The sequence below is a fragment of the Oncorhynchus mykiss genome, chromosome 2 (genome assembly GCF_013265735.2).
Source record: "Oncorhynchus mykiss isolate Arlee chromosome 2, USDA_OmykA_1.1, whole genome shotgun sequence".
NCBI lineage: Eukaryota > Metazoa > Chordata > Actinopteri > Salmoniformes > Salmonidae > Oncorhynchus > Oncorhynchus mykiss.
This window is the reverse complement of record NC_048566.1, coordinates 33833780-33856452: the sequence shown is the minus strand read 5'-3', so window position 1 is coordinate 33856452 and position 22673 is coordinate 33833780. Positions and strand designations below refer to the sequence as shown.

Genomic DNA, 22673 nt, shown 5'->3' with positions numbered 1-22673 from the left:
TTTGTATATTTAACTGGGTGTTCCTCTCTACACACTATACATTTTTGGGATGCAGCAAATACAATGTATGCTGTCTGACCTAAAAATACTGAAATAAATAAATGCAACAACTTCAGAGATTTTACAGAGTTACAGTTCATATAAGGAAATCAGTCAATTTAAATAAATTCATTAGATCCTAATCTATGGATTTCACATGACTGGGAATACAGATATGCATCTGTTGGTCATAGATTCCTTTAAAAAAAGAAGGGGAGTGGATCAGAACCAGTCAGTCTGTTGTGACCATCATTTGCCTCATGCAGCACGACATCTCCTTTGCTTTGAGTTGGTCAGGCTGTTGATTGTGGCGTGTTGATTGTTGTCCCACTCCTCTTCAATGGCTGTACGAATTTGCTGGATATTGGCGGGAACTGGAACATGCTGTCCTATGTGTCGATCCAGAGCATCCCAAATATGCTCAAATGTTGACATTGTGTTTGTTGTGATTGTGACAATTTTACCATCATTATTTACAATATCATTCATAATGATACCTTCCATATACATTTTTTCCAAATAAATGGGTCTTTGCTCTATCAGTATATTGGAGTTAAACTGTAATATTTGTTCTGCCTCTTCTGGAGGATGAAATTAGAATTGTAACCAACTCTGTATGACTTCATTTTAAAAAAGGACACTTTAAACAGGGTTCCATTGTCAAGCCACCTGAAATGGTAACATGGGATGACGCTAGAGAGACGAAGCAGGTACGGGGAATAAAACGCTTAATATAGAACGGACATGGAACGAGACAGTAACAGCATCAGCAAACAGGGAACACAGACAAAAAACAACAATTAATGCAGCAGTGGGGAGCAGAGCAATGTAACTGACAAATATGGGGGAGGAAATAAACAGATGATGAGTGAGTCGAGGTGAGTCCAATATCGCTGATGCGTGTGACGAGGGAAGGCAAGTGTGGGTAATAGATGATAGGAGTGAGTGATGCAGGGCAGCCTGGCACCCTCAAGCGCCGGGGGGGGGGGGGGGGGGGGGGGGCGCAGACGTGACAGACATGGTGGGTTTTAATCTGTATTATGGCGAAAAGGCCCCCTTTTGAACATTGGTTGTGCCTCTCTAAGGCTACGTTTACACAGGCAGCCCAATTCTGATATTTTTTCACTAATTGGTATTTTGACCAATCAGATCAGCTCTGAAAAAGATCTGGTGGGAAAAGTTCAATGTGATTGGTCAAAAGACAAATTATTGCAAGAAATATATATTAGAATTGGGCTGTCTGTGTAGACGTAGCCTGAGTAGCCTACTAGGAAAACCAGTTTGGATTTAGATATCATTTCGGCATGGGGGTTTTGAGAGGTTTAATGGCTTAATATTTAATTGCGTAGTCTCTAATCCATTAATTTTGAGCCCCTTAATGTTATCATTACCTCCGATTTTTAAAGCTAACATTTCAATAACCATAATAAATAAGAATGGTGACAGAGGACTTCCTTGTTTTACTCCTCTTGACAATTCAAATTTCTCAGCGAAATAACTTAGTTTTACACAAAGGATTGTTGTACAAGACGTTTACCCTGCATATAAGAGTTTCTCAAGTAAAACAAATACAGGCACTTAACAAATTCTGGACTTACTGTATCATCATATTTCTATAAAGATTACACCTGGTTTCCCTGCATTTTCTTACATTTTCAATAATTTTTCAAATATTTTTTTTAAGAATCCCGTCTGATGATTATTTTTAAATTCTGAGCAATACATTTTGCCAATATATTTGTGTTGCAACATTGATGGGTGAGGGGCCTCAAATTCCTCCAATTTCCTGATTCCTGCTTCAGTAGGAGAGAGATTGGTCCCTCTTTTTGTGTCTGACAGTTTTCCATTTATATTCAAGTAATTTAAAACATGATAGTAATGGATCCGTTCAGTAGTTCAGAATTTTTTTATATCTCTATTGGAATGTCCAGGCTAGGGCTTTTCCCCATCCGAAAGGAATCAATTGCCATCGATAATTAATTTTGTGTAATTAGATAATTGTAACAAGAATCTTGTTTTTTGTCACATCTTTTTTTTTAAATTGGTAGAAGGATATCACAACTCATCGTGAAGTGAGGTTGGAGGAACTTGACAATAGAACATTTATTTACAACATTTTACTTCCTCATTCAAAATCTCCTTTGGTGAGAAGTAGTTCTGTAGGTAATGCTTTTGTTGCATTTATAAATTGAAGGTTGAGGCATTTTTTGTCATTCTCCATCCAGTTTGTTCAGTTTTTTTAAGATAAGTGAAGCCTGATTTTTCCTAATTAAGTCCCTCAAACTTATTTTGTTTTATGTCTAGATTATTCAGTGCTTCTGTAGTACATTTACCAATACCATTAATGTGTAATGTTAGATGTTCTATTTCTGTTGTAAGTCTTTTCTCCATTGACCAATAACATTTTTGTTTTTTTTGGGATGAATATTTAAAGGCATCCCATACAATAAGTGGGTCCACTGAACCTGTATTGTGCAAGAAAAAGTGAATTCCTATGAATTCCTTTGTTTTTGTTAAAGTACTGTCAGTCAATAAACCCAAGTTAAATGTACAATATGTTCCAAATGTTTCTTTGCAGTTCTCATCATTATGTTTATCTGTGTAAAATCTACCAAATAAACTGTTACATTTCAGCACATAAGTTAGTTCAATTATTTGAAAATTAAACATTTGAATCTGGAAATGTATTTGGTCATGTTTTTTTAATCTCAACTCAATTTCTCAAGATTTGGCAGTGTTTACAGTTATGCTACAATGACACAAAGTTCCATCTAAGCAATTTCTTTAGACTTATTTTGAGTATGACTTGTATGAAACACCAGCATGCACAAAGCTACGGCTAAAGCTAGGTGCTGCTATCCCATTTGAATGGTTTCTGAGCTTGTGTCAGTGGGAAAATGTCAGTAAAACCAGTGGTGCATTCCTTTAGGGTCATCTTAGGGTTACAGTCAAGTATAAACCTAATAACACCACCCAGGCATTCACTCTGATGACATCATGTAAATGTCCTTTGTTTTCAACATGATTATTTTTGACAGATTATAAACTGATTACCCGCGACTAAACATGGTGGCAACTACACTGTGGAAGATCATTACTGTTCTTCAGGCTTCAGCAAAGGAGCTATTCTGGCAGACTGGCTGCTTTTGATTTCAGTTGTAGCTTATAACAAGCGGGAAAACAGCTACCCATCCTTTACCATCAGTGCTGCGTGTTACGTGATATTTCAAATCTTCTCCAAGGGCAGAGTAGTACTCCTGGAACAGTTTTTCATCCAATGTCACCTTTGCCTGAAAAATGTACTCCAATGCTAAATATGCCATATTAAATTGGATGCGTGTAGCCCAGAACTAAATGTGTGTTGGCAGTTCCTATTCTTGCTTTCAGGGGGTACGTTTGAACTCTAATAGGGATCCTGTTGTGTAGTAGAAGAGAGAATCTCAAGCTTTCAACAGAGATGCATCATTAATTTGTGACCCGAAGAAATGGTTGCCTTCTGACTGAGGCCCAACACCACTGGAAGAGGTGTATGCCCTTGGATGAAAGTGCCCTGTTTTGAGCATACAACTGCCCTATTGTTCAAGGAAATGGGCTGAGGCCAGGATTCTTCCAATTGCAGAGTGGCTTTCCAGATAATGCTTTCAGAAGCTCATACAATGTTCTAAGCATAACTATGATGTTGTATGATAATTTCTTTGTCCAGAAAGGCTGAAATGTATGTAGTGTATTTCTAGAAATGTTCCTTGGGATGGAAGTCTGCTGTCATGGATATGCTTTGCATGTGATTTTCAAATGTCAGGCCATGATTAAAGTTGACACAAGCCATTTTTAACAACAATTCAGAGAGTTCTGACATGTTCATGATTTTCTTATGACCAAGAGCATCATGAGGCTATCATCTGCAGCGCAAGGGAAAGGCATATGTTTATTGATAACATTTCCAATGAGTAACGCAAAGGACATTTTAAAGCAGAATCTTGAATGCCAAACTCAATTTTATTTGCACTCCGATTTGTCATCTAGATGGACAAAGGAATGCTTCTCAGCCAATTTGTTAGCTAAAATGTGATGACTCACTTGCGATAAACTGAGATTCCTTGTGATTTCTGCCTTCCATGTAAACTCCCCTTGTCTACTGACTTCTCCAGGGCAATGGCATCTTTCTCAAGGCATTGCCTCTGGTCCTTCGTTTCAGATATTAAGCCAGAGACACACTGAGACGCACGAAAACAGATGGAATCGTATATGACGTACATAATTTTCCGTCAAAAGTACAACTCAAGTGAACTATTTTCGGACGATTTGCCGCCATCAAAAGACAGACTCTCTCATTCATTCTCATTCTCTCAACAGATGACTCCCATTGGAAAAGCATTGGTTCCATGTGAATTACTCAGACAACAGTGTGTTGCCAATTCTGGTGGCAACATCTGAACTGTCCAGCAATGTTTTTGCTGCTCCATGAGAGAATAGTATCCTCAATGATGCAAGAGCCCCACATGTACACAGTAGACCCAACGCTGATGTCCCATAAATGATCTGTCCCATCCACCTGCACAGTGGTGTAAAATACTTAAGAAGAAATGCTTTAAAGTACTACTTTAAGTTGTTTTTTGGGGTATCTGTACTTTACTATTTATATTTTGGACAACTTTTAATTTTCTTTAGGAGTGAAGTAAAAGTATGTAATTTTTACTCCATACATTTTCCCTGACACCTAAAAGTTACATTTTGAAAGCTTAGCAGGACAGGACATTGTCAAATTCACACCCCTGGTCATCTCTACTGCCACTGATCTGGCGGACTCACTGAACACAAATGCTTTGTTTGCAAATTGAGCAATGTTGAGTATCTGGCTATCCGTAAATTTAAATACACATTGTGCCATCTTGGTTTGCTTAATATAAGGAATTTGAAATTATTTAAACTTTTACTTTTGATACTTAAGGATATTTGAGCAATTACATTTCATTTTGATACTTGAGTATATTTAAAACCAAATAGACTTTTACTCAAGTAATATTTTACTGGGTGACTTTCACTTTTTCATTTTCTATTAAGGTAGCTTTACTTTTACTCAAGCATGACAATTGGGAACTTTTTTCCACCACTGCACCTGCATAAAGAATATCTTCCATGTTACAGTAAGTTGCAATCGTTTCCCATGTTGTTTTGCTTCAATGTTCGCTTCTGTGAAAATCCCTGGTTTCTGTGTCAGACAACTGTCTCCAGAGCAGTGGTCCCTCTCACAGCCTGGTGTGAATAATGAATATGCAGCTATAGGGGGCCTCGACAGGATCGTATTAAATATGTATAGTCACCACAGAAGTGCTGACACAACAACTTACCCACCAAAACATTCTCACACCCTGTACCCTACCCATAGTCAACCCCACCAAATTCTCAAGGAATACACTAGTATGTATAATACATCATATCTCTCCTTGAAATTACAATTTTTATTTTCCATCCTTCTGTCTCCCCAGCTCTTTCTCCACTTTTACTCCTTGTACACCCTTTCTTGTTTCCTCACCTCTCCTCATTTCGCCCTCTCTCTCTCTCTCTGGCATCCCCCCACCCTTCCCTCTCGCCCGCCCTCTTTCCCCCAGCCTCATCCTCAGATGGATTCTTCAGTCAGTCGACTGGAACTGGTGCGGCTCCCGGAGAAGCCTTGAGTGAGTGAAAGAGAGGGAGAGGGAAAGATAGAGGGGTGGAGGGGCTGCGCCGAACAGAGGTTGGGTCAGAGCGCTCCATCGCTTCAGACAATCACAAGAGAGGAAGAGAGAGAGAGAGAGAGAGAGAGAGGAGGTAGATATGTGACAGGATGTGGTTTCCCTGAGCTTGCAGAACATAGCCGAGGCATACTTTGAGCATGACCTAAACGCACGCGCTCAAAGTGTTTGCTGCGCACCGTTAGCTAGTGAGCCTCTGGCGAGGATCGAACAAGCTGGCAGAGCTACTGATCCCATCCAGATTTTAGTCTTCTTGCTGTCTTTTTCCCCTCTTTGACCCAAAAGCCTCTGTTCGAGCTGTATCTGCAGGACCTGAGTGAAGAATCGCAGAGGATCTGAGCGTGGACTGTTGCGCGGTGCTGTTCTCCTGTCAGTAGAATGTGTGTGTTTGTTCGGGGAGCCGTTCCAGTGGCGTTCTCTTGATCTCAACAGTAAACTTTCCAACTCCTGTAGTCAACAGCTTCTGATCAGGTAACTCCCTTTTTTTTCTACTTTAACTTGCATGTGTTTACCACTAGTCTACATCCTTATTTCTCAAGGCTTGAGAAAAGAAACATGTAGCCTACAGGAAAAGACACTGATAAAGACAGACTGTACATCTCTTTGGACAGAAGTCACAGACAACTTAGTGTTCTAGTTGTTTATAGCATAACAACCGTTCAGAGGCAGATTAATGAGCATGAATGCATCAGTCAAGGGATGCCGCAAGCCACAAGTTTGGCTTGTGTGCAATGCCTTACAAGAAACTCCTGATCACCAACCCACACTCCTCCAAACGTGCGCGCGCATACACACATAAACACCTTCTTATGCTCAGAGCAGTAATCGCGTTGATCAATGAGCTGGTCGGTTTGAAGTCACATAAAAAAAAACATGTATTTTTATTTTTTTAGTTCACCTTTATTTAACCAGGTAGGCTAGTTGAGAACAAGTTCTCATTTACAACTGCGACCTGGCCAAGATAAAGCAACACAGTGCAACACAAACAACACAGAGTTACACATGGGTTAAACAAACGTACAGTCAATAACACAATCTAAAAATCATTATACAGTGTGTGCAAATGTAGTAAGATTAGGGAGATAAGGCATTAAATAGGCCATAGTGGCAAAATAATTACAATTTAGCATTAACACTGGAGTGATAGATGTGCAGAAGATGAATGTGCAAGAAGAGATACTGGGGTGCAAAGGAGCAAAAAATAATAACAGTATGGGGATGAGGTAGGTGGGTGGGCTATTTACAGATGGGCTGTGTACAGGTGCAATGATTGGTAAACTGCTCTGACAGCTGATGCTTAAAGTTAGTGAGGGAGATATAAGACTCCAGCTTCAGTGATTCTTGCAATTCGTTCCAGTCATTGGCAGCAGAGAACTAGAAGTGTGGTACCAGAGGGGTGAGAATGCCAAAAATGTCTACCTAGCTCCAATCACTGAACCCTGATGGCATTTCAAGATGTGCTTGACATACAGTATTAAACCTTAGGCTCTACTGCAGAGAGAGAGAGAGAGTGTGAGTGTGTTTGCCAGTGTGAGAGAAAGCAAGAGCGAGGGAGGGACAAAGTAGAGCGAACGAGTTGAAGGATGTGAGAAGGGATAAGAGGTTGGGAGAAAGGAGAAGAGGGCATGAGAGAGGAATGCACACAGACAGGAAGAGTGAGAAGAAATGAGAGAGAGCGTTAGGGAGTGAGTGAGGAAGAGAGAGAGTTTGAGTGAACTGTTAATCAGTTCCAGCTGGTTGGTTGTGAGGGCTGGGCTGTTAACCCTATATTGTTGCTGGGTCACGAGCTAGCACGCACGCACGCACGCACACACACACACACACACACACACACACACACACACACACACACACACACACACACACACACACACAGGGAAACACTTTTCACCAGGAACCCCCAAATGACTGCATCACAGACTAGCCACAACCCAAATATAACTGGCCAGCCCTGAATGGGAAAGTCATTGTGGTATCTGCTCCATGCTGTAGGCCTCATTTGAAACAGAGAATAATAGATGGGACAAAAGGTGAATCGAGGGAGCCGGAGCAGAAACAGTTTCATGACATAATGACGGTGTTAAATTGAATACTCGCCTGATATAATCTATAAGGCCTACATAGTAGGAACTCACTATTTTGTGTTTCATAAAGTTGATCATGGTCACAGATTTTCTGAACATTGACTTCTGTCGTCCAGCTGCGTTGACGTTCAAACTTCCATTTGAATCCAGTTCCCACATGTCTGACATTGGACCAGGGTGTAGAGATTTATCTGGTCCTGAGTTGAATTTGAATAGAATGGGAAAGTCTTGCTTGATTTTAAACCGTTTCCGTTTAACGGAATTCATCTTACCAGAATCTCCCCAGAAGCGGCCTGATGCTAATTTAAATACATGTATACAAAATTACCCGATTTAGTAATTTTAAATGTTACTATTATACATTTTATACATACAAATTATACCAACCCATCCACAAAAAAATTGTGTTTCAGCGTGCCTGTGCCTGGCCCACCACAGGAGTCGCTACAGCGCGATGGGACAAGGACATCCTGGCCGGCCAAACCCTCCCCTAACTCAATTGTGCGTCGCCTCATGGGTCTCCCGGTTGCAGCCGACACAGGTCTCGAACCAGCATCTGTAGCAATGCAGTTTGCACTGTGATGCAGTGTCTTAGACTGCTGCGCCACTCGGGAGGCTCCATCCACAAAGATTTTAATGCTTATCAATTGCCTTGCACAAAGTATCAAAATACTCAAATACTACACAGGACTCTTAAAGAATTTCATTTAATTGTTCATTGTATTTTTTGATCACAGACACAATGAGAAAATATGGAAAAATAAATAATTAAATGTTAATTATATAAAGCAGCCCGTGTAATCATCTGCCAGAGAGTAGCCCCCAATCGGCCCAAGCCTCAAGTAATATATTTGGGCCAGATAACTCTCACTGGAATCAGTCTGAGGCCCAAGTAATACATTTGGGCCAGAAAACTCACACGGAATCGGCCCGAGCTCAAACCCACATCCTAGCCACAAGTAATACTGCCGAAGGCGGCCCAGACTCGGGCCACATGACGTCGGTCGTGTCTGACTCTAAGCCGAGTGCCCCGACTATCAGCCGGAATTGGCCCAGATTCACTGTGCTAGCTGGGATAGTACTTGAACATAGTTCTGTCTTCCCATAAAACATATTTTAAACAAGAACCAAAACTGAGAATTACTGAAATAATATTTCCATATTGAAAGACTCTACACACACACACACACACAATTCCACACATACTCTATTTATCCCTATTTGCCTCCCTACAAGTACCTACCCACCGTATTTTAGGCCTTTTGGGTAAACAGCTTAGCCTGATTACTTGCTGAAAGATGACGGGTAATTCTTTGCATTTCTCCTGACAGCGATGACAGTCTAAATGGATTATACTCTTGCATAAGCATCACATCTATGTCCTTTGAAATGCTTCGGTACATGATCTGTGGCAAAGATTGTACCTTTTTCTTTCTTTAGTGATGGGCTTTTGAAGAGACCAATTTATTCAAGCCTTTGGCATAGCCTGAAAGTACTTAGAATGGATATTAAGAGAAATCCCTTTGCTGGAAGGAAAACATGGTGGTATGCAGTATTCACTTGTTTTGTAGTCGCTAAGCGAGGAAGAAAACTTCCCTTTGATACTGCATTTCTCGAAGGAAAATTGACTGGGTGGTCAAGAACTGCAGCAGTATTGATCAAGTAATGTTCAAGGACTTGTCGATACTGTATCTGAAAAGCAAAACTTAGCTTCAGTTGGCTGTAATAAAAAAAATGGCCCGCCTCCAGCAAGTTTGCATGAAAACAATGAGTCATTCCTTGAAATCTCTGTGCCTATGTTTTGGAAAATATAATATTATTAACCAGATTTTCCTCTTTCGCAATGTTATTTCCATTCTTGCTGTGTGCCATTCACTTTAGCCATGATCGGACTCATCCATTGCAATGTTTATGCATGATAGATTTAGAAATGCTTTGAGTTCAGGGTATTTTATAAAACCCAGAGTGAAGAGATTATACACACTTTATCAAGATAATGACTGTCAAACAAAGCAAATGCAAAATACAGACCTGAAAGACAGAGACTGGGAGGAAATTAGAGAGAAGACCTTACAGGCAGTGAGAGAAAGAGAAGGGAGAGACGAGAGCTTAGCCCTTGGAGAGAGGAAAATAGAGATATTGGTGTCTATTATTCCCCTGAGAGGGGAAGTAGTTCTAAAGGGGCTGGTTCCCATGGCAATAGCTCCCTACAGTACATGTGTGTCTGGGTGCAGCATATGTAGCCGGCTGTGCCCAGGCCTTGAGACGATAGAGGGATGGCTTGGCTGGAACCAGATCGAACCAACCACCGGGCCAGCCAGGACACTCAGCCTTGAAGCACTGGAGAGGCTCAAGCAGACGCTTGTTTACTACGCTCTGTTTTTACCAGCACTTATCTCCCCTCATCTTTCAGCAAGGCTCTTTCTTTATGTGTGTCATTATGTCTTGTCCTTGGAGATTTATATTGAATGTAATAAACTGTGTCTAGCTGTGGGTTTTCAAAAAAGCTTTTCAGTTTTCAGAGAAGGCCCAGTATTTGGGATTGTGCTATGGTCATTGTTTTCATCTTAACTACAGGGCTTTCAAGCTATGTAATATTAGAACTGGTCTAATTGTTTTTGTTGTTGTAGTATGGTCACCAACACCACCTAAATCCCAGCCCACCTCTGTTTTTCCTCTGTCGGGCCCCTTGCTCCTATCCTCCTTGTCCACTGTCCCGCCCAGGTGAGAAGCCAAGGAAGGAAGGAGGGAGGAAGTCCAAACAGGGAATGGCCCTGCTCCGGGCCCCTGAGAGCACTCTCCCCCCTGAGTGGACAACACAGCAGCTGCCAGGAAACTGTGCCTTTTGCACAACTGCTTTATTTGTCACATTTAAGAACCCGGGGTAAACGGGGTTACTGTGGTAGACACAGGCAGAAGTCCGGGGTAGAGACGGAGGCAATGTAAGAGATGGCCGTGTTTTAAAGAGCGTCTGCCCCTGAAAAGCAACTTCTTAGTTTTGAATACAGCCTGCCTATGTGGCATCGATGAGAGTCAAACGTTTATTCGATTGTCATGTCCGCTGCATTTCTTAATGACCAAGCCGAAAAACAAGGCCAAATCAGGAAGTTCAGCCGCCCTTTAAGTTTGGAGATGGATAACTCTTCCTCTAATCTAGCGGTCACCAACCTTTTCTGAGTCAAGATCACTTTCTAAGTCAAAATGCAAGCCTAGATCTACCACTCAGATTTTTTAACATGACTTAAATAACGTAAGCCTATGTAACATTACCCAATTAAAAACAGTACTGTAGCAATGAGGTTTGTGCAGTGGGCTATAGGACCCAAACATTGTCACTGCATATTGGCTATGCTTGAATTACCCTGACAATGTTGTTCTCAGACCCTTTTGGAATTATATTTAAAATTAGGTATATGATCACACTGGTAGTAGATCATTTGTTGCATTACTTGTGAGCCACAGCTAAGTAAGCATAATAATTGGTTTCTATATTTTTTAATGTATTTATTACTGGACTGATGGTCAGTTTGAGGGGAGAGAAGGAGCAGCATTGAGGCTGCCTCTCACCCGACTCATCGACCTCCGCTCTCCCTCCCTCCACCGAGAAAAGGGGACACAGTCTTCCAGCTGATGGCGAAACTCAAGTCACACTGCATTATTTTTGCCTCATACACAAATTCATGTTATTCCTATGACCAGAGAAAGTGAAATATTCCTCCTTATTAAAAACGACACAAGCCGCTAATAATAACAACACAAGCTTATCGTAACACTTTTCTAACATTGTACTCATTCATTGCAGCTGCAGTGCTGGTTGTAGCATGAGTGGAAGTAGGGAAAACGCGCATTTATGACAAAAGTATTGAACAAAGTTTTGACAGTGCTGAATAAACATGAACTTACTCATAAAAACAGCAGCCCTATGTTGTATTTTTTGGCTTTTGAAAGTTTTGAAATCTCAAGAGTACCAATCTCAGAGTAGCAACTTTGCTGTGTGTGCGAGGCTTTTTACAGTCTATGGCTCGAGGAAGCTGTGCAGCCACACTGATCTGAGCTATCTGATTGGTCAGCGGAAGGCCTATAGGTGCACTTGATTTGCTCTCTGGGCATGTCGGGTAGGCAGAGTTCTACCTTCAGACTTCCCGGCACTAGGGCTGCTGAATCATTGTGCACCTACCGGCAACTGCGCAAAACAAATTAAAAAAATAGGAACACAAGGCTTTATCGTTGGGTTTTTTACTGAAATGTTTAGTGATCAACTTAGAATCCGATCAAACGGTTGCTGACCACTTCTCTAATCCTTTCTAGTCCAAATAGATATTTTCCTCACAAGTTGAGCTTTGTTCTCAGGGATTTGTGTCTTTACATGACACTTCCAAGAAGACAAATTATTTTATGATTAGATAGCATTATGGAAAGATAAATGAATCATCACTCGTTAAATTGTTGCCCATATCTGATCCAACCAAATATTTACAGAATCATCGTACATTATTAACTCATGTATTAAGTTTACTCCCATGCAGATATAACAAATTCTGTGCTAGGCAACTGTGGAGACGTTGGAAGGTTATGAAAGATGTTTAACCATTGAATTCTATATTTATTAAGGATCTACTCTTCCTAGGGTCCAGCACCATTAAGACGGTTATATTCCGTTCCAAACAGGTTCATAGCTAACAAACATGACTTTCTACACGGAACAAAAATAGAAATGCAACATGTAAAGTGTTGGTCCCATGTTTCATGAGCTGAAATAAAATATCCCAGAAATGTTTCATATGCACAAAAAGCTTATTTCCCTGTTAGTGATGAGCATTTCTCCTTTGCCAAGATAATCCATCCACTTGACAGGTGTGGCATATCAAGAAGCTGATTAAACAGCATGATCATGACACAGGTGCACCTTGTGCTGGGAATAATAAAATGCCACTAAAATGTGCAGTTTTGTCACACAACACAATGTCACACATGTCTCAGGTTTTGAGGGAGTGTGCAATTGGCTTGCTGACTGCAGAAACTTCTACCAGAGCTGTTGCCAGATAATTTCATGTTGATTTTTCTACCATAAGCAATGTCGTTTTATAGAATTTGGCAGTACGTCCAACCGCCGTCACAACCGCAGACCATGTGTAATCACGCCAGCCCAGGACCTCCAAATCCGACTTCTTCAAATCAAATCAAATGTTATTTGTCACATGCGCCGAAGGTGTAGACCTTACTGTGCAATGTTTACTTACAAGCCCTTAACCAACAATGTATGGTCTGAGACCAGCCCCAGACAGATGATGAAACTGTTGGTTTTCATAACCAAATAATTTCTGCTCAAACTGTCAGAAACCATCTCAGGGAAGCTCAACTGCATGCACGTCATCCTCATCAGGGTCTTGAATTGACTGCAGTGGGAAACTCTGTCTTGATGAATCCCGGTTTCAAGTGTACCTGGCAGATGGCAGACAATGTGTATGGCGTGGTGTGGGCGAGCGGTTTGCTGATGTCAACGTTGTGATCAGAGTGTCCCATGATGGCGGTGGGGTTATGGTATGGGCAGGCATAAACTGCGGACAACAAACACAATTGCATTTTATTGATTGCAATTTGAATGCACAGAGGTACTGTGACAAGATCCTGAGGCCTATTGTCGTGCCATGTATCTGCCGCCATCATCCCAGTTCTTCCATGGCCTGCGTACTCACCAGACATGTCACCCATTGAGCATGTTTGGGATGCTCTGGATCGACGTTTACCACAGCGTGTTCCAGTTCCCGCCAATATCCGTCAATGAAGAGGAGTGGGACAACACTCCACAGACCACACTCAACATCCTGATTAACTCAATGCGAAGGAGATGCGTTGCATGAAGCAAATGGTGGTCACACCAGATACTGACTGGCTTTTTGATCCACGCCCCTACCTTGTTTATTAAAGGTATCTGTGACTAACAGATGCATATGTATTCCCAGTCATGTGAAATCCACAGCTTAGGGTCTAATTTTTTTATTTAAATTGACTGATTTATTTTATATGAACTGTAAAATCATTTAAATTCTTGTATGTTGCGTTTATTTTGTTCAGTGTATATCCATCCCATCCAGTTACAACAAACCCTTTGGACTTCTATAACATCTTGCCTTACAAAGTCTTATCGAGTAAAACCTCAAATGCAATTAACTCCAAACAAAAGAAGGAAAGAAACAGTGAACCGATCGTTACTAATTCAGCAAAGAATCAATGCCTTTCTGTTTTTCTGACAATATCGAGCCGTTATTTGGACTGTTGGTGTAACCCAAACTCCCTCGCTGTCAGTCTGAAAAGCAGAGGAGATTAACCAAAGCAGGCCCATAGAGGCAGAGCTCAGACAGAGCATGCTCAGAACAACACCTCGATTCCGAGGAGACGTTTGAGAGGGAAAACAGTCCCTCTGAAAATCATAAACATCTCACACTTCTTCGGTCAACTCTAAAAATACCCTGGCCCCGCCTCACTCCCCCCGTTGGTCTCCAGGAGCTATACGAATAAGAGCCCCTACGTTTTTCTAAAATGTTCAGCCTTTTGTTTTTCTCTCTTCTTTTGTTCAGACTTCTTCTGCCTTTCCTGTACACTACATTACGGAGCCTCTCTCCGGAGTTCACTGGAACTTAGACAGAGCACATCTGAGATAATATTAAAAACTATGGATATTTTACTGTAGTATTTGCCTGTTTTCTTTGATGACAGAAAAATGGTGATGTCATTGAGCCGAGTTGCTTCAGAGTTCAGTCCTGGGGGGCTGTTTTGGAGAAATTGAACACTTTTAGGGAAATGGAAGATCTGTTTTTGGGGGATTTGAAATGTGTGCTCTTGATTTTGGAACTGAGACATGAGCCCCAGTTTATTAGACACAGAGAAGAAATTACACAATTCCCGGAGATGACTCGCCGAGTTCTATTTTAAACATTTAAAAACCAATTTTAAAACTTCTTTGAAGCATATTTACAAAAATACAAAACATCAGATCCTGCAAGCATTCCTTGTATTCACTGGTGTACTAAACGCCCTGCAGCCACTGCAAGGCAGGACAAAAGCCATGGCAAAATGTGTAGAATAGCAGGAAATATGCTTAAAGAATGCTAAATTCTCTCAGCCTCATTGCAAAATGTGTAGAATAGTATGAGATGGTCAATAAAACTGTGGTATGCCACTGCTTGTATTGACTTGAAAGCCTGTAATTGTTATAAATTATACATGTTATGCACACGTATGACATTTATTAAAAAGAGACAAAGATTATAGGTGATACACACATTTCATTTCATAATACAAACACGGATATCTATGTAGGTGTTGTGGAAGACAGTGGCTCTCATGACAATACTTTTGAATCTCTGTCATCTCCCTCTTCTCGTCACTTCTATTCAACAGGGTCTAATTACAGTGGCCTATCTCTCCAGACTCTACTTGCCATGCATTACCTAACTCGTCTCTCTAGCGAACAATCTCCAACCAGCCACCCATTTCCTCTTTTTCCCTTGATTGATTCTCACCTTTTCATTCTTCCTGCTCACCTCATTAACAGAGCACCGGTTCGCTCCTGTCCCCCCCCCCCATCCTCCTGTCTCCGCCACGGCCTCTTGGATTAGTCCGCTGGCGGAGCCCGGAACGGCGTATAATTAGAGGGGAACATAATACAGTGCGTTCCTCATCAGCTGGGGGGCCGGCGCCCCCTGGAACCCCCATCACACCCTCCCGGGTTTAATCAGCAGAGCACAATGGGATATTACCTGTGCCAGCCTGAGCCAATGGAGATGCAGCACCGCTGTCACAAGCCATTTGGGTGACGCCCGGTGCACAGGCTCTTTAGAGGCCCCTTTCCATAGTCTTTCACGGTTGTCTCTGTTAATTTGTCCCCCAGGGAATGAGGGCTCCGGAACCCATGAAAAATCAAGCTCATTTATGCCTTATTTATTTATTTATTTGGAGCCGCTTATCCAGCATGTTTTTATTTATTGGTTTTCCCTCTGAGACTCCCTTGGGGCCCCATACGTGAGGTATGTGTGTGTGTGTGTGTAGGTGTGTGTGATAGAGAGATTAATCCATCTCTCCCTAAATTGAACATGTCTTATGCTTTGGGACTGGTGTCCAGTTTCACACACACACAAGCATCAGGTAGCCTAGCAGTTAGAGCGTTGGGCTAGTAACCAAAAGGTTGCTAGTTTAAATCCCAGAGCCAACAAGGTGATGGCAGACCCTGGCCGTGACTCCACTCTTTAAGGGTGTCTCAAGGGGATTTAGGATATGCAAAAAAACTAATTTCAAATTCACAAGTGTATTAATAAACACTTGTACATGTGTGAAATAGGACAGATATATGAACCCACCTTATTACACACACACACACACACACACACACACACACACACACACACACACACACACACACACACACACACACACACACACACACACACACACACACACACACACACACACACACACACACACACACAAATCTCATTCTGCCCCATCTATTCCCTATGTAGGGTCCACACACACTCTGGTGAAATGGGCTGTGGACTGAGGAAGCTGAAGCCATCAGAGGAGAGCAGTCCAGGGAAGATCTACTCCACCCTGAAGAGACCACAGGTGGAGACCAAGGTGGGCGTAGCCTACACATACCAGTACGTCGACTTCCTCGTCGGGAAAGACGGTAAGACATGCAACGTTTCAGAGACAATTCAGTGGTTATTTCTAAGCCGTTTGAAAAACGTACTAAATCACTGTTACAGTAAGAATACCAAATTATAATGTTTTCCAACTCTCTTTTTACACACCAAAGATATGCTGAACAATCATATTGTCCATCATATTGTTCAAGTTCAGTACCAGAAATTAAACTGACATGCACTCCAACCACAGAACATGCTGCCCGCCGCCTCACACTTAGATGGAAATACATTCCTCCACCATAATAGACTCCATCTCCTTCTCCCACCTACTCACACACCCGCAGCCAACAGAGGCGTTTCTTGTTGCAATTTGAGGTGTTGATGAGATGCAAGCTGGGGTGTTGCTTCCTGAGACCTGCTCTGCTCATGGCTCAGGGGCGGGTATATGGGGCGAGCAGCAGAGACCTATGGAAGCTGGGGATAAATATAGCCATCACTTTATTTCCCTCCATGAGAAGTTACAATTCAAACAGTGTGAGTGGTGGTGTGATGGTGGGAGATGCAGCCCTCTGGAGCCGGGAGAAGCTGGGAGATGTAGTGTGCTGTGTGTTGGCTGTGACAGTTTATTAGACTCCATTAGCTAGTCAATCTGACGGGGAGAGAATGGGCACTAAGATACACCATCTGGGTGTCTGGGGCTGTATGTGTGCATCTCTCTCTCTCTCTCCTCTTCCCCCCCACCCCCACTGGGTCTGTCTTGACTGTCTCTCGCTCGCTCGCTCTTTCTCAGTTCTCTGCCTCGCTCTTTTTTAAAGCTGTGCCTGTTTATGTCTCCTAGGACTATACTGAGTCTGTGTAGTTGTGTCCCTGTAGTGTTTGGGTCTGTCTGAAAATCCTTACATTACCTAAGCAGTTTTTAGGGTAACTGTTGGGGGATAACTTACTGTATGTAATTATATTGTACCAGGCATGTGACTAGGCTACAGGGAGTTTCATAGTTCCTGCAACTCTTAGTGCTGTTTCCTACAAAATACACAACATTTCATATGATCACTAAAGTGCACTATACGTACTCATGGCTGTATATACTAACTGGCCTGTTTATTCCAATTACTTGGGTATAAGGCCTTTGTAATGTAAATGTGGCCTCTGTATATCCGGGTTCATACTTTCTTGTTCTAGAAAGTGCTTTGGTCTCAGCAACAAGCTCTAACCAAACATTTTCGACTAATCAAATCTAGGAGAATTTAGGCAAGAAATTAGGACATTGGAAGATTACAAATGTTCTAGTTTATTTGTTTCCAATCATGTCCATAGCTCAATGTATCTCTAAAACAGGCACTATATAGTACTGCCAGCTACTTTTAGGGTGTTTTCACAAATGTAATTTGGTACCCTGGTTCGGTTTCCTGGAGCAATTCTACAGAATACGTTTTGCTTTCACAAGACCTGAAAATACTGGGAAAGAAAGTTCCACGCAACTCGTGCTGCTGTGTCACGATATCTGGTACTCTGGTCCTGGATCTTGGTCCCGCTACTCACACAGGTCCAGGATTCATTTCAGCCAGGGTTCGTTTGCGTTTCACACATGCTTTATAGCACGGATCAGGGTACCAAACGCTCCAGGATCCGGATCATAAGGGGATATGTGAAAGCGCCCTTAAATGACTAAATGACAGGGGGCCATGTTGAGCCACATAAAGACCGGACCGAGGTATGAAGAGCAATGTGTCATGAGCTTTTAATAAACTGCCACTGTAAATACCAGGCAGCCTTAGCTAGCAAGCTATAACCCCACGTTTTATGTAAGTATATTACTCACATTCACAAACATAGCCATGCTGCTACCTTTCATTTACCTCAGAAAATGGTTTTCAAACAAAGAGGCAAGAATTATTTGATATTAACACCATGGCCCCATAGGGAAAGGACAAACTGAGTGCTGTGCTAACCGGTGTGGAACGAAACCATCTCACCGTACACACATAGAAAGGCTCTTGGAGTGCCTGGCACGTATTTTATTTCCTAAAATGTGATTTCAAATGTTTAAAATGTCAAGAGGATGAAAAATTGAAAACACACTTATGTTAGTTTCCAGTAGACAGCATATAGCTACAGAGATTTTGTCCTTGAAATCAAATCCAGCTGACAGACACACGCACACACACACCATTTGATTTCATCTTGGCTCCAGACACATTATTTATATGCAAAACCCCCAGAGCCTGAAGTCCTCTTGTTAATATAAGCTTTCCTCACCGCTCCGTGTGACTGACATGTAGAAACAGCGGCGTTCCGCCTGTGCTCTGATCGGAAGCGGGAATATGGAGCACGGAAATGAGAGGTCAGTGGAATTTTAGAACACCGTAGTGTGTTCTGAGTGGAGATTAGCCCCTGGATGCGGGGAGCCAGAATTTATCCCGGTTCACCACTCCGAGAGGGAGAATTGAACAGCGGTCGGTTCTCGGGGAATGACATTGAAGTGAATTCACGGTCATCAGGTTTTACTTTAGATTTACATTATATTCTCATTGCATGGGTGAAGTGTTTGCATGGCACATGCTCGATTCCATTCAACATGTTGTTTATAATGTAGATATGACCTAAACAGAAAAGACACACATAGGGTAGATGTTGACCCCAACCACAGATCTAGGATCCCATGACCTTACACCCCCTAATCCTAACATTAGAGGTATTACAAATGAATGAGCCTGTAGGACTACTAATGATTATGGCTATTTTATATTCCAAGACATGCACACTGTTTTATTTAACTAGGCAATTCAGTTAAGAACAGATTTGTATTTACAATGACAGCCTAGGAACAGTGGGTTAAATGCCTTGTTCAGGGGCAAAACCACAGATGTTGACCTTGTCAGCTCGGGGATTTGATCTAGCAACCTTCCTGTTACTAGTCTAAAGCTCTAACCACTAGGCTACCTGCCGCCCCATGTAGGATGCACATCTGCCTTAAAGTGTGAATGTACAGTTGAAGTCGGAAATTTACATATGCTTAGGTTGGAGTCATTAAAACTCGCTTTTTCAACCACTCCACAAATTTCTTGTTATTAACAAACTATAGTTTTGCAAGTCGGTTAGGACATCTACTTTGTGTATGACACAAGTCATTTTTTCCAACAATTGTGAACAGACAGATTATTTCACTTATAATTCACTGTATCACAATTCCCAGTGGGTCAGAAGTTACATACACTAAGTTGACTGTGCCTTTACACAGCTTGAGAAATTACAGAAAATGATGTCATGGCATTAGAAGCTTCTGATAGGCTAATTGACATAATTTGAGTCAATTGGAGGTGTACCTCTGGATGTATTTCAAGTCCTACCTTCAAACGCAGTGCCTCTTTGCTTGACATCATGGGGAAATCAAAATAAATCAGCCAAGACCTCAGAAAGAAGAAGACCTCCATCTCCACATTGGTTCATCCTTGGGAGCAATTTCCAAACGTCTGAAGGTACCACGTTCATCTGTACAAACAATAATACGCAAGTATAAACACCATGGGACCACGCAGCCATCATACCGCTCAGGAAAGAGACGTGCTCTGTCTCCTAGAGATGAACGTACTTTGGTGCGAAAAGTGCAAATCAATCCCAGAACAACAACAAAGGACCTTGTGAAGATGCTGGAGGAAACAGGTACAAAGTATCTATATCCACAGTAAAACAAGTCCTATATTGACATAACCTGAAAGGCCGCTCAGCAAGGAAGAAGCCACTGCTCCAAAACTGCCATAAAAAAGCCAGAATTTGGTTTGCAACTGCACATGAGGACAAAGATCATACTTTTTGGAGAAATCTCCTCTGGTCTGATGAAACAAAAATAGAACTGCTTGGCCATAATGACCATCTTTATGTTTGGAGGAAAAAGGGGGAGGCTTGCAAGCCGAAGAACGCCATCCCAACCGTGAAGCACGGGGGTAGCAGCATCATGTTGTGGGGTGATTTGCTGCAGGAGGGACTGGTGGTGCACTTCACAAAATACATGGCATCATGAGGCAGGAAAATTATGTGGATATATTAAAGCAACATCTCCAGACATCAGTCAGGAAGTTAAAGCTTGGTCGCACATGGGTCTTCCAAATCAACAATGACCCCAAGCATACTTCCAAAGTTGTAGAAAAATGGCTTGAGAACAACAAAGTCAAGGTATTGGAGTGGCCATCACAAAGCCCTGACCTCAAACCTATAGAAAATTTGTTGGCAGAACTGAAAAAGCATGTGCGAGCAAGGAGGCCTACAGACCGGACTCAGTTACACCAGCTCTGTCAGGGGAATGGGCCAAAAATCACCCAACTTATTGTGGGAAGCTTGTGGAAGGCTACCCAAAACATTTGACCCAAGTTAATCAATTTAAAGGCAATGCTACCAAATACTAATTGAGTGTATGTAAACTTCTGACCCACTGGGAATGTGATGAAAGAAATTAAAGCTGAAATAAATCATTCTCTCTACTATTATTCTGACATTTCACATTCTTAAAATAAAGTGGTGATCCTAACTGACAGGGAATTTGTACTAGGATTAAATGTCAGGAATTGTGAAAAACTGAGTTTAAATTTATTTGGTTAAGGTGTATGTAAACTTCCGACTTCAACTGTAGATGTTGTGATAGCGATGGAAACCTCTGATGTTACTGGTCGGATTAGCATACTTAATCAATAAACCACAGAAGGCTTTGGACAGCAGACAGCTCCTACTAGGTTACATTTGTAACCAAATACACTGAGTGTACAAAACATTAACACCTTCCTAATATTGCGTTGCACCCCCCCCTTTTCCCTCTGAATAGCCTCAATTCGTTGGGGCATGGACTCTACAAGGTGTCGAAAGCCTTCCACAGGGATGCTGGCCGATGTTGATGCAAATGCATCCCACAGTTGTGTCAAGTTGACTGGATGTCCTTTGGGAGGTGGACCATTCTTGATACACACAGGAAACAAATTGAGCTTGAAAAACCCAGCAGCACCTACTACCGTACCCCGTTCATAGGCACTTAAATATTTTGTCTTGCCCATTCACTCTCTGAATGGCGCACATACACAATCCATGTCTTAGTTTTCTCAAGGCTTAAAAATCCTTCTTTAACCTGTCACCTCCCATTAATCTACACTGATGGAGGTGGATTTAACAAATGACATCACTAAGGGATCATATCATTCACCTGGATTCACCTGGTCAGTCTATGTCATGAAAAGAGCCGGTGTTCATAATGTTTTGTACACTCAGTGTATGTCATACACTGTAAGTAGGATGTTTAACTATTCTGTAAATAAGTCACATATAAATACCCTTTGAGGTTGCTCGATACAGGAGGCATATGTTTACAGGTGTCCATACAGCAACAGATGATTGCTACTATGCTACTATGTAGTGCTGAATGTTCCTTACTATGGATTTGGACCACTCAAGCAGTCAAATACCAGCCTATTGTTTTTAAAAGAAAATGTGTTGGAGCAGCATTAAAATGTCTGACATTGTAAAACTCAGCAGGTTCTTAATCATTAGGCTTCAAACAAGAGCAACTGCTGACAACGTTTTCATCAACAGGAAACGCAGATTTCTGTACAGTTCCTTCCTCTCCCCCTCTCTCTCTACCTCCTGTATCTGAGCCTGTGTCTGAGGCAATATGTTTGAGATTAGCCTTGATTCTACAGGAGGGGATTCTTCTTATTCTGCAAATACTGTTTCCTGTGTCTAAGGGTCTATCTTCTGTGGTGCTATGTGAAATATGTGTACATACAAATATGTCCCTTCTCCTTCTTGGAGGCAAATAGTCTGTTCATTATTAGGTTTTACTGGCAGCCCAGATATAAACCTGTCTTATTTAGTTTTCAGGAGAGTTCTCTTTCTCTCTCTAGAGGTGTGTGGGGATTTATGTGTGTGGGGTCTGTGTGCATTATGTGTTTGTAAATATACTGTAAGAATGTGTGTGTGTGTGTGTGTGTGTGTGTGTGCGCGCGCACGTGTTACACGTGTGTGTGTTTGAATGCCTGTTTTTACCAACCCCATTTTCGATCCTAGCTTCCATCCTCTTCCCGCTACTCTGATACACAATACCCCCTATACGCCCCCTCACAGCTTTATTGGGTCTTATTATCCTGTTGCTCTGATCCAATATGACAGTATTGATTGTGTTGAAATGCAAT

At 41.8% G+C, this 22673-nt stretch overlaps 1 protein-coding gene across 2 annotated transcripts in view; it reads left to right on the top strand.

The window, feature by feature from the left end:
• The first annotated feature begins 5687 nt into the window (after positions 1-5687).
• Positions 5688-22673, top strand: part of LOC110487899 (raftlin) — a 71573-nt gene continuing 54587 nt past the window's right edge. Inside the window, exons 1-2 of one of the 2 annotated variants that reach the window (XM_021559825.2) lie at positions 5688-6242; positions 16375-16541. In XM_021559825.2, coding sequence (XP_021415500.2) covers positions 16397-16541 — 145 coding nt within the window. In that variant the 5' untranslated portion in view covers positions 5688-6242; positions 16375-16396. The remainder of the gene's footprint in view (positions 6243-16374; positions 16542-22673) is intronic. The other variant, XM_021559819.2, reaches the window with a different exon arrangement.